At 38.5% G+C, this 16,990-nt stretch overlaps 1 protein-coding gene and 1 non-coding gene across 40 annotated transcripts in view; both read left to right on the forward strand.

The window, feature by feature from the left end:
* NRXN3 (neurexin 3) overlaps positions 1 to 16,990 on the forward strand; it is a 941,045-nt gene that overhangs the window by 406,859 nt on the left and 517,196 nt on the right. For all 39 annotated transcript variants that reach the window (XM_015287412.4, XM_040701017.2, XM_040701020.2 and 36 more), the window contains 3 exons: positions 2,618 to 2,999; positions 4,313 to 4,503; positions 5,346 to 5,519. In XM_015287412.4, coding sequence (XP_015142898.2) covers positions 2,618 to 2,999; positions 4,313 to 4,503; positions 5,346 to 5,519 — 747 coding nt within the window. The remainder of the gene's footprint in view (positions 1 to 2,617; positions 3,000 to 4,312; positions 4,504 to 5,345; positions 5,520 to 16,990) is intronic.
* MIR1799 (microRNA 1799) lies at positions 10,880 to 10,963 on the forward strand. Its single transcript, NR_035301.1, has one exon. It is a non-coding gene; the product is annotated as a microRNA 1799 (primary transcript).

Consider the following 16,990-nt stretch of genomic DNA (forward strand, 5'->3'; position numbering starts at 1 on the left):
AGGATGAGGAAGCTTCTAACTCCCAGTGGATCTGTCTTGGGCAAATTAAAATGGGAGTTTTTCTTGAAATTGAGATATAGTGGGCAGTGAGGATCACAGATCTAATCTCAGTATCTTAGATATAACTTCTGCACTGGCTAATCAAGAGCTGTGTTTGTATGCTAAATTGACCAGCAGATGCAATCCAGCACGATATTATTGATAAATTCTTCCTATCTGTGTCCCACTCTAAACAATTATCATGTCTTTATCTGGGTATCAGTTTTTCACAAAACTAGTGTATTTTTAAGCCTTCTATTCTTTTAAACCTGGTAAAATTTCACTACTGTTTTAAAACGTTTTTGCAGTAGGAGAACCAACAGAGTTGACATAAGACTATATAATAAAGAAGGGGCATATTTTTAAGAACCACACTGATTAGTCTGTAGTGAAAGAGACAGCATGGCAAAAAAAAAAAAAAAAAAAAAAAAAAAAAAGAAAGGAAAGGAACTTCTAATAAGGCATCCAAATATTGCCCAGAGGAACTGACTTCTCTGCTTCAGAGCTGCTGTGAAAAACTGCAAAAAGTTGCTTAAAGTCAGATATTTCACATACAGTCTTTAATTGTACCTATCTTCTTTTTCTTGGGGGGGGGGAACTCATTTAGGATCTTGGCTGTTTCCTCTAGAAGTGCTGAGCCTCAAATGAGAGCAGTTATGTTGTTATACATTCCACTAAATTGGATGCCAAATGTTTATTGAGATCCAAACTCATATTTCTATGTTTACCTCTCTGTTCCTCAGTGTTGGGTGTATAAAATTGAAAATAGTGTCTTTTAATCTTGTCGGAGTTCTGGAAGTGGACTGAGGTTACCTGGTGTGCTGTGGTGCTGATCAACACTAATGGGAGGCTGCCTGGCCAGCTGCTGGGAGCTTAGCCATGCTCACTGCATCTCCTCAACAGGAGAGAGAAAATAGAATGACAGCTCATGGTTCAGGATAGAGATGAGGAATTCAGCTGCCCCTTAATGCCATGCACAAAACAGGCTTAACACAGGGAAAAATAATTTATTGCCAAGTAAAATTTGAGTAGGGTGGTGAGAAACAAAGACAAAACCTTAAATATTTTCCTCCTCCCTCCTTTTCCCAGACTCAATTTCACTCCTTCCTTTGCCAACTCTTTTATCTCCTTGAGCAGCACAGGAGGATGTCAAATAGGAGGTTGCACTCCAGAAGTACAGTTCCTCTCTGCAACTCTTCCTTCATGCAATTTTCTTCTGTGCCAACACTGGTCCTTTCCACAGGCTGCAGTTGTTCCTGAACTGCTTCAGGATGGGTCATCTCCACTGTGTCAGGAAAACCTGTCTCAGCGTGTGTCCTCCACAGGTCACGATTCTTCCATGGCACATCTGGTGTGGTACAGGGTCACCTCTGGGCTGCAGTGTGAATATTTGCTCTGGATTGGTCCTCCATGGGGTGTGGGAGAATCTCTACTCTGGTGCCTGCTGCACCTCATCCCCCTCCTCCTTCCTGGACCTCAGTGTTTGCAGGGCATTCTTGCACTTTTCTTTCCTTGTTCCTCATTTGCATGCAGCATTTTCCCATTTCTTAAGCATCTTTTATCTGAGGTGCTACCAGTGTATCTGAGGGGCACAGCTGAGTCCTGGGAGGGGGGAGAGGGGGTGGGCAGCAGTGGGTGCTTTTTGGAGCTGACTGGCAGTGGCCATATGTGGACAGGCATGGCTCTGGTCTCTCTTCACAGCAACCTCCCGGCAGACCTGGCCCCACTGCCAGTAGCTGATCATGAAAATACAGAACAGTCTAGAAAACCTCATGGAAGCAATAACTGCAAGTTTGTAGCAGAGTTTGAATAATGTATGTGTATGTTGAATGTGGAAAAAATAATTCAGCATGAGTAAATGTTGATGAGGTAAACTTCTTCTGTTGTATATTAAAGGCCCAAGGACTGTGTAAAAAGGATGCTTGATCAGAGAGCTGGAGCACCTTCCCTATGGCGGACAGGCTGAAAGAGTTGGGACACTTCAGCATGGAAAAGAGAGAGCTCCCGAGGGACCTTATAGCAGCCTTCCAGTACCTGAAGGGGGCCTATAGGGAAAGCTGGAAAAGGACTTTTTATTAGGGCATGTAGTGACAGAACGAGGAGAAGTGACTTTAAACTGGAAGAGGGTAGGTTTAGACTAGATAGTAGGAAGGAATTCTTTATTTGTGAGGGTGATCAGACACTGGAATGGGTTGCCCAGAATGGTTCTAGATGCCCCCCTCTCTGAAGGCATTCAAAGCCAGGCTGGGTGCGGCTTTGGGCAGGCTGGTCTAGTGGGGAGTGTCCCTGCCTATAGCAGTGGGGTGGGAACTGGATGATCTTGAAGGTCCTTTCCAATCCAAACCATTCTATGATTCTGTTACTTTTGTGACCCTTCAGTCCTGCCTTAATCTCCAAGTTTTCACAACCGGTATGCTCAAGCCACTTCACCAAGACTGTTTTATTTATTTATTTATTTATTTGTGTAGAATTAATTTAGTAATGCTTTAAGTCTGGAAACTGGAGGGTGAGGGACTCCATATAACCTGTTACTGATGCCTGGGCTTTCTGCCTGTTCCTCTTTCTTTCTGTCTTTCAGGCACAATGGTTGGTGATCACACCCGCTTGGAATTCCATAACATCGAGACAGGGATCATGACGGAGAAACGTTACATTTCTGTCATCCCTTCTAGCTTTATTGGTCACCTTCAGAGCCTCATGTTCAATGGGATGCTCTACATTGACCTGTGCAAGAATGGTGATATTGACTATTGTGAGCTGAAGGCACGCTTTGGTCTCCGCAACATTATAGCTGACCCTGTGACATTCAAGACTAAGAGCAGCTACCTGAGTCTGGCCACCTTGCAGGCTTATACATCCATGCACCTCTTCTTTCAGTTCAAGACCACTTCAGCTGACGGTTTCATACTCTTTAACAGTGGTGATGGTAATGACTTCATCGCAGTTGAACTAGTCAAGGGGTAAGTGAGCATTCTGCTTTTTTCTATCAGGGTTTCATTTCATAGATAAAGTTTAAAATCTTGCATAAAGAAATTAATCTCACGCTTCTGTGTTTTCTGAGGTGTATGACAAAGCAGTTGGATGTAAACACTATAACCTAAGATTCCTGATTTTTACCATTGACTTTCTGCCTGTGACTTAGGGAAAGGAGTATTTAGAGTATGTGAAAAACTAGAGTTTGAAGTCCTTCAGATTTGATTATGCCTACATTTTATCTTGTTAACCTTGCAGAAAATATACTGAGAGATCTGAGCTTGTTCCTCTTCTTTTTCCTCTCCTTCCCTGCAACTGACCTGTTGCATTTCTGCCACCTCCACTGAAGGAAAAAAAGATCTTGTGGGCTGCCAAATTTGTGTTCCTTCTAGTGATGCTCAAGAAGAATGAACTGAGCTTGCTCTTAAGCCAGCGTATTCTTTTGTTGAGGCCAATAGCTTTAAGAAGAAAAAAAGTGCATTTACTAGTTGAGTAAATGTTTGTCCTGTACTCATCCAGACACTGTAAACATGAATTCCACAAACATACTTAACTAGTCCGGTTTATTTTAATATAATTCAGGTTCGGTGCATTTTATTTTTAACTTTGCATGTGTTTCTGTAAGTGGGACATTGACTAATAATGAATCAATTAAAAAAAAAAAAAAAAGTCATGAGCTCCTAGCTCTGTCGTTTGAATTTTGCTGTCTTTATTTTCTGAAAAGAATATTTATCCTCAGGTGGATTTCAGTGTTTGAACTGTATAAACAACTCAGGATAATAGTCTCAATGACTTCAAACTTTGTTAGTCTATATTTTTCCAAAAAGACTTGCTAATTGTTTTCCAGCTGTTTGAATAAGCCTAGGATCTCATGTGAATTTTAGTGCAATATTTTGAGTGAGTTTCCCAATTAACTTTTTAAGAGGGTTATTCAAAACTCAGAATCTGGGGAATATATGCCCTAAATAAGTATATCTAGCATTGCTCTCCACTACATCAATCGATCTTACTAATTTTTAGAAATAATTACAAGCACAGTCAGAAGTTTTTTGGGGATCTGAAAGAACTTTGTAAAAAAGAGGATTACTTTATTATTACAATCTGATTACTTCAAATGTCATCTCTCAAAATGTAAACTCTTACATTTAGTGGAAAAGAAAGAACTGCACCTTTCTGAATCAGGGTCTTAAAGTTTGACTAACTATAACTATCTAATCCAGAGACACTTTTATTTCATGACTTGCTTATCTTATCAGTGCTAGAGTTGTTTAATTTTAACTGGTTCTTGTTATGTTTACAGCTACATACACTATGTGTTTGACCTTGGGAATGGACCTAATGTTATTAAAGGCAACAGCGACCGTCCTCTTAATGACAACCAGTGGCACAATGTGGTCATCACCAGAGATAACAGTAACACACACAGTCTCAAGGTGGACACTAAGATGGTCACTCAGGTTATCAATGGTGCCAAAAATCTCGATCTTAAAGGTAAATTCTACAAGAATGACATTTTCCCACCCCTCTCTTTATTTCAGAAGGGCTTAACCAGTAAGCATGAAGACATTGTGAGCTTCAGAATAGAAAATCTGGAATTTTCAGATTTTTGACTTTCAAATTCATTTTTTCTCTTTCTGTTTGACAGTTCCCATACCAGAATAAATAGTTCATTATGTATGGTTTTTGATGTTTCTTTTTCCTTAGAAATTGATGGTCAGTGTGAGGTTTTTCCATAGATAAAGTGCAATTAAGTTTCTGTTTGTTAGGAACACAGGAAATTTTAGAGAAGTACCACTGTGCACAGCATATATCTTGCACTGGTGGGTGATAGATGATAAAACAGGATGCATTGATGATTGGAGGGGACGGTGTGGGATGTGTGCAGAATTTATTAAAAACTGCTGGAAACCCAGGGTTGTGGTGTATGGGTTGCTAGTGTTGATGGGAAAGCACTTGAGCAAAGTCAGTGAGCAGGCTATACCCAGTTCATCTGGATGAAGTTAGGGATATGCAAGGAATATGCGTTCATAATTACTTCAGTCTTACATGAAAATGACAAAGTACAGAGTTGTGTGAGGGCTGTGAGTAAGAATAGTGAATGTTGCTTTAGGTTAGGTTAAGATTTGGTTGTAGTTGGATGTAGTTCAAGGACACCAGTCAGACAGCACGTATGCATATTAAATAGCCAGAAATGACTTCTGGGCCTTTACAATATACTACTTTTCTTTTAACCTTTCCGAAGCACGTGTTTGGCTCGCTAGTGTTGGGAGTGGGGGAAAGCCAATTTAAAGTTATGTAACTTTCTTTTGTATGTTTACCCTTCTCTCCTGCAGGTGATCTCTACATTGCTGGTCTAGCTCAAGGCATGTACAGCAACCTCCCAAAGCTAGTGGCCTCACGTGATGGATTTCAGGGCTGTCTAGCATCTGTGGACTTGAATGGGCGTCTGCCTGATCTAATCAATGATGCTCTGCACCGCAGTGGGCAGATTGAACGTGGATGTGAGGGTATGACTGATTTCAAAGCGTTTCCCCTCTCACATACTCTTCTATGCTGCCTTCTGTGCATCTATTTGTCTACTTTATTGTCTATTTCATTAGTTTGCTTTCTTCAAGAAATCCTTTGCTGCAATCCATTTGTGTTTCCGTGGGGATACTGCAAGTCTCCTCATCAGCAACTTTTCTCTTGGCTATTTAATTCCTTATGAACTGGTACCTTTTCAGTAATGAAAGGGATAGTACTAAGTTGGACTACTCTTGTGCTATTCTTAGAGCTATTTATTAATGTTTTAATACTATGAAAGAGAACTTGAGCCTATAAATCACTGGTGCTTGAGAAAGCCCTTTTTTATTTTTTATTTTTTGACACTTGCAGAAATAAGTATTTTGAGGACCAAGCAGAGACAGGGAAAGTGGAAAAGAGTATTAGTAAATGAAGGGTGAAGATCACACCATAACAGAATTTTCTTGTTGAGGAAGTGGGTTTTCAAAAAAAGCATCCGAAGCTATTCCCCAGCATTGTCCCAACCACCTGGAAAACTTTTTTTCTTTTTTTTTTTGTGGAAACTGTGTTGTGACTTCTTGAAACATGTAAAGAGCAGTGGTTTCTTGAAGCTTCTTTTGAATAATTTACTGTTTTTGTTTAGTTCCCATTTTTTAGAAGAGTATTGACATAATCAGCAATCACATGCTTATTATCAATTCCCATAGCGTATGGGATACTTGGCATAAAAAAGTCCAGGATTCTGCTGGTTGAGTGAATTGAAGGTCATGATTATGTCTAGCTCCACTGAACACTGTTCTGCTATGTTGGTTACTAATCACTAGAGGAGAATAGATTTTATCAGGAGAGATTTATAATTTACATGTTTAAGATGTGTCTCCCTAACTGGTCCTCACAGACAGGACTTTACCAGACGAACTTTTATTTCCTTACCACATCAAGATTTCAGGTTACATCATATTGACATATTAACATATGTCAAGACTGTCCCTTCCTAGGACTCAAAGTGCCATGTTTGAGTACTCAAGAAACACCAAATTGGCATTGCAATTAAATCCAATCTCTTAATTGTTTATGTGCCTTCTGGTTGGCTGGGAACTCCTACGCTTTGGCCCTGCTGCTACTGTTGCTCTCAGCACAATAATAGTCTAGTTTTGAAAATTTTGTGACCCATTACAAGAGCACACTCAATATCAACTCCAGTTTCACAGTATTGGTAAGTTCTGCACTGCTTTATGCTCTTCTTCTCTCTGCCTTTCTGCTGCCTTTAAGTGTTAACCACACTGTTCCTTGTGGAAGTGAGCTTAGTGTAACAGAACTTGTGGCTTTGCCCATTTGTAGCTGAGCTACATTGCTAAAACAAGAAATGTATCTTTTCTGTGGTGTTATTTCCGAAGTTCAAGGAAAAAAACAATCCATTTGGGGTTTTTGAAAATGTCTTTTCCGATTACCTTCAGTGCAATGAAAGCTCCTCTTTTAATATTAGTGATTTCTGGTAATTCTTCTATTTAAAACTAGCTTAATTGGTTGGCTGTATAGCCAGTAGTCTTTCTCCTTCAAGGACTTCTCATTAGATGAATCTGTGTGTGCCTCCAGAACAGAATGTTAATGCTTTCCCAGTAGACTTGATACCATTACATGAGCTATTGGATTTCCTTCTTCTTGTACACAGTGCAGTTCTTTAGTGTCCTCTTATCCAAAGCTACTTAACGTCAGCACGTGGTCATGTAAGGTGGCACTTATTTTGCCTACGTACCTAGCTAGTACCTGCAGAGTAGCTGTCTAGACGTGGAGATTGTTTCACTCTCATAAATGCCAGGAGTGTTTCCCTTTTCTTCTGAAGCATGTGAACAAGATTCAAGTTGGAGGCAGCTATAAACCTAAAAAGTAGATAAGAAGGTGAATAATGGCCTTCATTCTGGTAGAACTTACTCTTGCAATACAGCACCCCTGCTTTTTTTCCTGAATCATCCATGTTCAGTACCAAGGGAAGTGCTGGAAAGGAAGCCATTTTCTTTGCCAACATGTTTAGGATTTGCTAAAATAATAATAATAAAAATGTTGCCAGACAACTGTTTCATTTGATTTTTTGAACTGCAGCATTCTCCATATCTTTCTCATCATGTGCCTGTTCTAACAATGTCCATTTGTGTCAGACATGCACTATGAGTGACACTGAAGAGCTTGAGATAAAAGATTTCTGCACTGTGGAGTGTGGGCTGGAGTTGGCAGACAGAAGAAGTTACTCCAGATGACCTTATTGCTTTCCAAGAAAGTAAATCAGTTCAAACTTCAGGTCATCTCTTTCTTGATTCTAGATTCCCAAAATCAGTTTATTTTGCTGAGTGTCTCATTTCCTGCTCTTAGTAGTAAGTGAATGGATGAATCTGAATTTATTCCATGCACAAAAGTCAAGACTAAGTGACTTAGAGCTTTTTCATTACTGTTCCTGATAGAAGTTAAGTAGATGTCGGAAACTCCACAAAAGAGTGAATGTTACCCTAACTGTTAGTGGGTACCTCTTGCAGTTGAGGTGGTCTTCCTTTTCTGTGCTCATTTCCCATTTGTTCTCCTATGTTTTCCTTTCCTTTATTTGTACATCTTTGTGCTGCTTACTACAGGCTCTAGAGATATCTGAAATTCTAAATTATATCATTTCCCTCTTTCTCCCCCCGAAAGAAAGCCAAATATACCTAACAGCAGTGGTTAAAGAACATTTTTTTTTTTTTTACAGAGTAGTTTCCTTTGTGTTTTAGAAATGTTGTCTTCCTTTCCTCACCTGTTCCACTGAAAACAGCTTCTCACAAAGGAGATTTATTATTCCTTAAACAGATGGTGATTTTGCTCCAGATGTTTTGGGACTTTTGTCCTTATTTAATCTTCTTCCAAATCCTGCAGTAAAATAATAATCTTGTGCTACTTTCCTTGAAATATTGTAGTTAACCTTTGGAATTCACTAGTGTGTGAGAAGCGTGAATGACACAGGCTAGATAATCAGAGACACATTTTGCATAACAAGCACTGTGCAGACAAAAAGAAAATCTAATCTCATGCTTAAAATCTCACAGCAAGATAATGTCAAAAAGGATTTTACCCATCATCTACTCAGTAGTGAAACTTTCAATCTGGTGATACTTCACTTTTCTCTGTAGAAACAGAGTTTGTCCATTGAGGAGAGGAGCATTCGTTTACTCTATGATAGTTTGACAGTTCTCCTATTCTTTATGATTTTGTATTCCACTGTTACTTTGTTACTGGAATTAGGGAACAAATGTAAGCTTTGTTCCTGCTCAGGTACAAAGAAGATGAGGAAGTGGACAGGTGGGAAAAGTGCTTGTTTGTTACCCAAAAATTAATTGGAACACATATCTAGAAAGACATATAGAGAAATGGGAGAAACTCTTCCCGGTTCAAAATTGTTAAACTTCATACGAAGCACATAAAATTTGCATCTGTGCATGCCAGTTGAAGTTTATTGAGTTTTAAATGTAAAATGAGAAAATAAGTGAGAGCTACCAATCTCTCTTCAGTATCAGCAATTAGTATTAGAACTTTATAAGAACAAAGGGGTGAATATATACTTCTTAAATGCCATCTTTTGGAACATGAGAAGTCAGTATTTTGGTGTTCTGTTGTTCCCATTGTGATGTATAATGTGTAACTTTCATTGGCAAGGGATTCAGGATTTGCTGCCTCTATTCCCATCTTTGTCCTCATACTTTTTCCATGCTGAAATAGAAAACTTAAAATCAAGATACTAGAAACCAAAAATCTCGTAAAATGAACTCTCCATTTGCAGAAAAATAAAAATTAAGGAAAAATCTGTGCCAAATGAAAGACTATCTGTGGTATTATTTTCTTCTGCTTTGCTTTTTTTATACTCTGCAATTTTAAGCAAGTTTATATTTGATCTCCAGTAAGTCTTGTTAGCTTTATTGTTCTCTTTTGCTATGATTTTACCACTGACAACAAGATCATGTTCGCCTATTGGAAGAAATGAGCTTGCACTGCTCTTATATCTGTTGATTACTCTGGTGAGATTGCCAAAGATTGCATGGGTTTAAAGCCCAAGGAGCTGTCCCTTTACCTGATGATGCAGGCTTTCTTAAAAGCATGTTGAAATTTGTGAGTATAAAACAGCTTGTGAGAGGAAAGCTTTTTTGGGTTTTTTTTTTTTTTCTTTTGTTTTGTTTTTTTACTGTCACTTTGCATACACTAAGTTCAGTTCTGGGGCTAAGCAGAGGTTATCTTCTTCCAGAATTATCAATCCCCTATGGTTTTCTGGCAGTGAATCCACTTTGTCCAAAGAGCCAAGACAATCTGTGCTCGTATGAGAGGCAGCAGATTTCTGTTCAGTTCTTGAGTCTGGATGTAGAAACAGAACAAAAATATTCCTGACTAGTCTTCTGAAAGTCAAGTAGATTTTTTTACATAAATGGATTCTAAGTATTTCTCAAATGAAGCAAAATCTCAAAGTAACAGTAGATGCAGAAGAATTGGTGTTAAAATAATAATATTTTTCTTTTCTTACTCTTTAAATTATGTGACCTTGTGTGTGAATTAAATGCATTTCCTCCCTTTCATGTGGTTTTATTTGTTGGTGTTTTTTCCTTTTGTTACAGTGATGATGAGTAAAGGTAGCCATGTCCCTCTGTGCCCTTGTTGCTTATGTTGTCCTTCCTGCATGTATTGATTATGCACATTGGTTGTGATGGTGTTATACTAATTACTTTTATTTAAAGTGATGGCACCCTGGTTTATCTATCTTTTTACTAACCTGTTGTTTATTGTTTTTGCTTTTTCTGTTTGTTTGTTTTTTGTTTTTGCTAACAAAGTTGAGTTGACCAAAGCTGACCTGCAAGGTAGAGAAGGTGGTTCTTCCCCATTACTGGTTTGGACTGAAAGATGCTTTTATGTAACATTTGGTGCCTTTTTACTGGATACAGTCACACCTCTGAGACTGGAGGAGAAAGGCAGTCTAGTACCTCTGGAGGTAACATATGGGTTGAAGAAGGACACAAAGATGTTTTTTGTTGACCTGAGAGGTTTGACTGTATCAATCTCTGTGAACATCCGTAAGAGCACAGTTTGATTTCCTGAAATGGTTGATGATCATTCAGGCAAAAAGCAGTTGTGTGTACAGATACAGAAGATCATCAAAGTTGTGCAAGGTAGAAGAGACAACTTCACTATCAATTCTTAGAAGTGAGACTAGACAATGAAAGCTAGTTTTGTAACTTAAAATGTAGAAGAAAAAGAACTAACCATAACAAACAAATGGAAAATCGCAAACAGCAACAACAAACCCCATGGAGATATCTTCACAGAATATAAGTTGCAAAATAATCTACTAACTACACATTCCCTTATTAGTTAGATGTCATTATTTTACAAGCCGTAACTGATCAAACATGAGTACTGGCTGAAGTGATGATGCCTGATTAGCAAGTACTTCTATACATGCCTTTTTTAACTCTTCTTCTCTAGGTCATTCTTACAACTTTCTACTAGATATCTTCTTTTTAAAGAGTTGGAAACAAAGGCTCTTTCATGATGTTCATTTATGCATGAAATTTTTAGTGATATTTATTATTGATTTTTATTATTAGTATTATCTGCTAAGTTAAAAGGGAGAAATCAGTGATGTTGGAGGCTGCCAAAATGCTGACATCTATGTGGATAGTGGTAAAATACCAAGGCAATGCAAGTGAAAACCATTAAGGGGACAGAGAATAGCTTCAGTAGAAAAGGCGGGAAAACTGGGAGCAAAATCTCTCAGAGAGACCAGATAGCGGTTGAGAACATACCACTAACCACAGAAAGGTGAGGTGCTGACAGGAAACCAGTTTGAAGGCTGATTCTTAGGAGATACATAAGGAAGGAAGAATTAACTGTACTATTACATACAAATGCCCTAGATCCTTAGAAGTAAGGGAGGAAACGTGCTTGTTAGAAATGTATAGTGTTTTGATCCTGCAGCTACTAGAGAAATATTTTCTGGGGTGTTGAAATTCTGTCCCTTTAAACTTGACAGTGAAAGTAGACTTCCCAGCTTATCTAGGGACTACACTATGGCTAATTTATTTGTTCCTGAATGTTGTGGAAGCTTAAAATGTTACTTCTTTTCAATGGAAAAGGAATATGTTAATTTAGGTGTAAGGGGAAGATGGGCTTTACACGCTCCCTCTGTTCAAACAGGCCTGAAGCTGCAGATGGCACCTGTTATGGTGTCAGCATAATCACTGCAAAATTTTGCAACTAAGCCACAGGTTTATTCTAAGGTTTTGTTGTGAGAGAAAATATAGGTTTTTTTTTTCATCATGACAAAACTTCATGAACTCCTTTTCTATTCAATGTGCTTATTTTGAAGATGTGGCAATGTTGCTGTTCTGATCTAATGCATTAGATGCTATTTTCCATTTAAAATATTCCTGTTCTATGTTCCAGGAGTTGATAGGTAGCAATTATCTTTGCTTCAGAATGTTGTCTGTTATTATTATTTATATATTTTTTTCATAGTTTAGTTCCCTATGACTCAGTAGAAAAGGCAAAACAAAGAAACAAACAAAAAACACATTGGGGGAAACAAAGGAAATTTTAATGAGTAATTGGTTTGTCAGTTTGCAGGTGTTAATAGGTTCACTCTTACCCAACAGGTAAAAATATTGACAATCTGAGATCATTTTAGTTTTTGGATGCATGTGAAACATTGTATCTGAATGATTTGGTAGCCTAGAGGAAGGCAGAAGTTAGTGTGATGTGTTGTGCTCTGTGCATGTGGAGCATCTGACTGTGGCCACTTTTTTTCTGGCATCTTTGCCTTGTTCCCAGCTGTAAAATGTTGAAGTATTCTGTATTACAGAAGTGGGGGATTTGGAGAGTGTTAGGTGCTACTTATAGGAAATTTCTGAAGTTTATTAAATGTAAGTGGAACAGGATGAGGTTTGAAAGAATGTAAAAGGTTCATGGGCTGAGACTAATATAAGGGGAAACATCATCCTGGAAGTATGCTGGGGAGTAATTAGCTCTAGGACTGAGGTATTCTGTGCCATTCATTCAAAAATGTGGCAGGGAATTTGGAAATTAGGTTAAACATCAGTGACTACTGGGTCTCTCTGACAACGGTCATTGTAATCTTTTCCTTGTGTGTCTATCGAACTTCAGAACATATGCCTGGGAGTTCAATTTTTGACTTCCAGTGATATGGATGCAACATGAAGAAGAGATCCGGAAGCCAAACAGATTTGTTTTTTGTTTTCTAGGAGTCCTCAGAACCTAAAGGCTTGTTATAGCTGTTGAGATTCATTCTTGCTTGATTTCATTTTGGTATAGAGCCCTTAATTGTATAAGAATATCTTCATTTCAGATTAAGAGACCTGACGATATTTACACCTAAGGGGAAATGTTTCTTTTGAGTACATAATGTGGATTATTGCCTTTTCAGGAAACCAACCTGTGCTAAATAATCTTGACTATTTCAGAACACAAAACTCACCAGACCATGAGCCCTGGTAGCACAACTTCTGTACTGCTTTAATTTGCAGTGGCAAAAACTGTGTTTCCAATTGACTGTATGTTTCTTGTTCACATACAGCACTTTCAGTCTTTCCTTTTGGCTTTTATTTTCTGTGCTTGAATGTTGTTTACTTCCCTGTCCCCTGTCATATCTGATCCAAGCATACTCCCTTTTATGCAGTTGACTTTTTGTTGTGTGTGTTTTTGTTTTTTTTTTCATCCTTCACCAATGTCATGGAATTATCTAGATCTGTCTGTGCCTGTGACAGAGGAACAGCAGGCCCACTGGCCCGAAAAGGGAAAGGGTAGGGAGATGGGAGCTGAGCCTAAAAACAGAACAGCGACAACAATCTTAGGAGGAAAGATAATTTACTAAATATGATATCGGAATGCAAGATAACACAATATAATAAAATATAATTGGAATTGAGGCTAATAAATCAAAGTGAGAGAGAGAGTGTCCAAAACCGAAGGCTTTACTCTGAACTGAACGCAAAATGGCGGGGGAGTACACCTAGGCAGCGTGAGTCCCATGACTTACCTGCTTTATCTTTCCCCTCTGAATGCCAAGTCCTCTGGGGTATGGAGTTCTTTTCTTCTGAGAGCCAGGTGGAAAATCGGTGGTTCATGGAAGTGGGGCATTGACTCTTTAACTCCCAGTGCATTACATGGTGTTATGATATGAAATACCAATAACAAAAATCATAAAACCATGACAACCAGCATGTGTATGAGCACTTTTTTCAAGACCTTTTAAGTTGCTTAGAGAGGGAGAGTGCCAGAGTGACAATAGGGGTATGCAAGATAGGCAGGTATCAAGTGTCAGCTTGTAAATCCACCCTTTGTGCATGACCATTAATGCTGCTGATTCCCTTCTTCTGTCATCATGGGGTACATGTGCTTTCATTGGGATACCTACGTATTTGTTATCCCAAGTGCCCCTTGAAATTTTTAGGCCAGTTACATTCTTGGAAAAAGAGGACATGGCATCAAGTAAATGGAGAATTCAGATTTGATTGAGGCATGTGAATGGCTGTGTTTTCTGAGAACTGTACAGTGCTAGCTTTTAGGTTATTTCTGACAGCGTATAATGTAAATATGGAACCTGCCAGATGTCTAAACTTATTTAGGTGATGAAAGAAATAGTGCATTCTTAGCAAAATCAGGAACTGAAAGAGCTCAAAGAGATGACTTTGCCATCTTTGAAAATCCCTGTAATTTTTAATTTTGTCTGGTTCTAGTCTGCTAAGTTAAAATCACTTTGATATATTCCTGTGTTTTATTACCCACAATTCAAGATACAAGTTCTGACTTTCTAAATCTTGCACTGGATATTAATTCAACATGTTTCCATTGGTATTTGATAGATACAGCATATGAGGTACAGTTCATCCAATGAAGTGATTGTCCCATTAGACTTAGTCTCAATTTTGCTTGTTTTTTACTCTGGAAAAACAAAAAAAAATCTTTTTTTTTGTATGTATTGTGAAATTGGAAAACGTATTGGGTTTCACTTAGTTTTCTCCTTGAACTGCTCTAAGAACAAGTCATAAAACAGAATTATATACCGCCTAGTGCTTCTGATTTCCAAGGCATGATTCTTCTCTAAAAGCTGTACTGGCTCCTTATATTAAATTGATATCATGGATTATGAAAGAGGGGAGAGAGAGGTGCTGTTAAGAGAAGATTATAGATATAACATAGGTATGAATTTCCCATCATAATGTCTAGCTGGTAGTGATAGAGATTTCAGGCCTTTATGGCATTTACATGTTATGAACCATAAGACAAAGAAGCACCTTCTTCTACAAAGACAGTAAAGATGTTGTACATGTGTCACTTTAATATCTCTTCCTAACCTCTAATCTCTGATGATAAATGAAAGAGAGGTGAGAGCTATAGACAATTTAGAGACTCAGAAAGTGCAAATAGACTCAAAGTACCATTGAACCTTGCCTAGTGCAGATCTTCTTACTGAAGAAATAACATGAACACAAATGGTTCCTTTCAGTGGGAATGATTTTTCAGCATAGGAAGGAAGGTGTTTTGTGCATGTCCTAGAATGGTTTGCTTTAGCTTAAAGCCTATTGCTAGTTATGATCAAAGTATGAGGCCTTTGTGTTATTATCCTGCAGGTGTTTTATAAAGAAATTGAATTCTTCATGTAAGTTGAAAGAATGATAAATGCAATAATGTATCTTTTTATTCCTCAAGTTCCTTTCACTGCCAAGAGCTTATAAATGATACAGCAGGAATGACTCCTCTTGCAAGGGAGGAGCCACCCACCTGTTGGGTGAAACACGACAGTTGTAGTGGTGCACAGCAGTAGAGCTCAATATTTTTTAGTTTCAGCAAGAGAAATCAACTATACAGCTGAAAGTGCTAGAAAGAGCTAGAGAGGCAAAGTAGTTTTTCCCAACAGAATATGGAAGAGGAAATTGTCTACTGTACTCTTCTAAGGTGATTTTCTTAAAATGTTTAGTAGCAAAAACTATTTAATAAACAATTGTGGAGCAAACAAAGGTGATGACAGAGCCTTTATTCGAGAAATAGGCACTATAGGAAAAGATATCAAAGAGAAATTAACTCCCCCTTCCCAGTAACAGTTTGGAGAAAGGGGCGAGCTGAGGAATGCAGCCTTCTCCTGTTCGTACTCATGCTGCAAGAGGAAAGGGTGGGGGAAGGGGGAACCCGCACAGACTCAGGTTGCACACGCACTCCCAGAAGCATCGCTGAGACAGAAAGGTTGGTTCTAGCCCTCTCTGCTCCAGGCAGTTACATGCTCATGTGTTGGTTCAGGCCGTGACCTTGGAATTCCACTACAACCATAATCTAGCTGTGTAACTTGGAAGAAAAGTAGGATTTTTCCCAAGAAAATTTGAGATCCTGCAAATTAGCAGGTCCTGAACTGTTTCAGTAGGAATTGAAGATGGAGAAATAACGATTAAATGACATGTCTGGGGAATTCTGTTTTGCCATTACATGTTGCCAGTGCCCTGCCTTTGCTGGTAAGTTTATACTGGACAGGAGGAGACAGAACAAGTCACACTTCTGCTAGCAGGGTTGCTCTTCTGTACTGGAGAGTTTTCTATTCTTATTCTGTTATGTACTACCTGCTCATGCCACGTGCCCAGTAGAAAGTGGATTAAGAGGCTATGTCAAGCCCTGCTCCAAAAAGATAATAAAAACGATACTTCTGAATAAAATGCAGTCAGGGGAATTAGCACGTTTTGTCAGAATGTTGCAAATTCAAGAGAAAATATGTCAGTATGCATTAGTTAATTAACTGCATAGTGTGACTTATTGGATGTATCTAGCATTACGCAAAAGCTCAATCTGAAGCTTTGCTTTAAAAATAATTCTAGAATGTTGAAAGTATTACCAAAGGAAAGACAATAAAAATGGGCTTGAACTCTGATGGCGTTGGTGTTTTAGAACCAATTCTATTGCTACAGTTTGTCTTCCTTTCCTTGTTAATTAGCACTAAAGGGCATGTGCGTGGTAACAGTCTTCATTTTATAAGCCTTCCTGTGCTTGTGTCACTTTTGCTCCTTAATCCAAAATCCTAATCCCCTGTGACATCCCTGTTAGTTGCTCTGAACAAAATTCTGTTGCTACAGATGGGGGATTATGACACCAAGCAAGGACTGTAAGCAGCAGGAATGGCTGAACTCTCTGAGACAAAGATGCTTTTACCATGCAAATAGCCTGTAGTACTGAGGAGTGAGGCGAAGCATAATACCCCGATCTATTCTGTGCCGTCACAACAGCAGATCTGACTTCAAGCTTCCTTTTATTGTTAGCCTTTCAAAATTCCTCATCAGAAGGTGCTTATGGATGATATTTTTTAACTTGCTCTTTTAAAAACAGCTTCATCTTCACAGTTGCTTTCTGTAAAATGCGATACAGAAATCATGTTTGTGGGTATAATTCAAATGCTTTGGCTTTCTGGTCTGACAGT

The sequence above is a fragment of the Gallus gallus genome, chromosome 5 (genome assembly GCF_016699485.2).
Source record: "Gallus gallus isolate bGalGal1 chromosome 5, bGalGal1.mat.broiler.GRCg7b, whole genome shotgun sequence".
Taxonomy (NCBI): domain Eukaryota; kingdom Metazoa; phylum Chordata; class Aves; order Galliformes; family Phasianidae; genus Gallus; species Gallus gallus.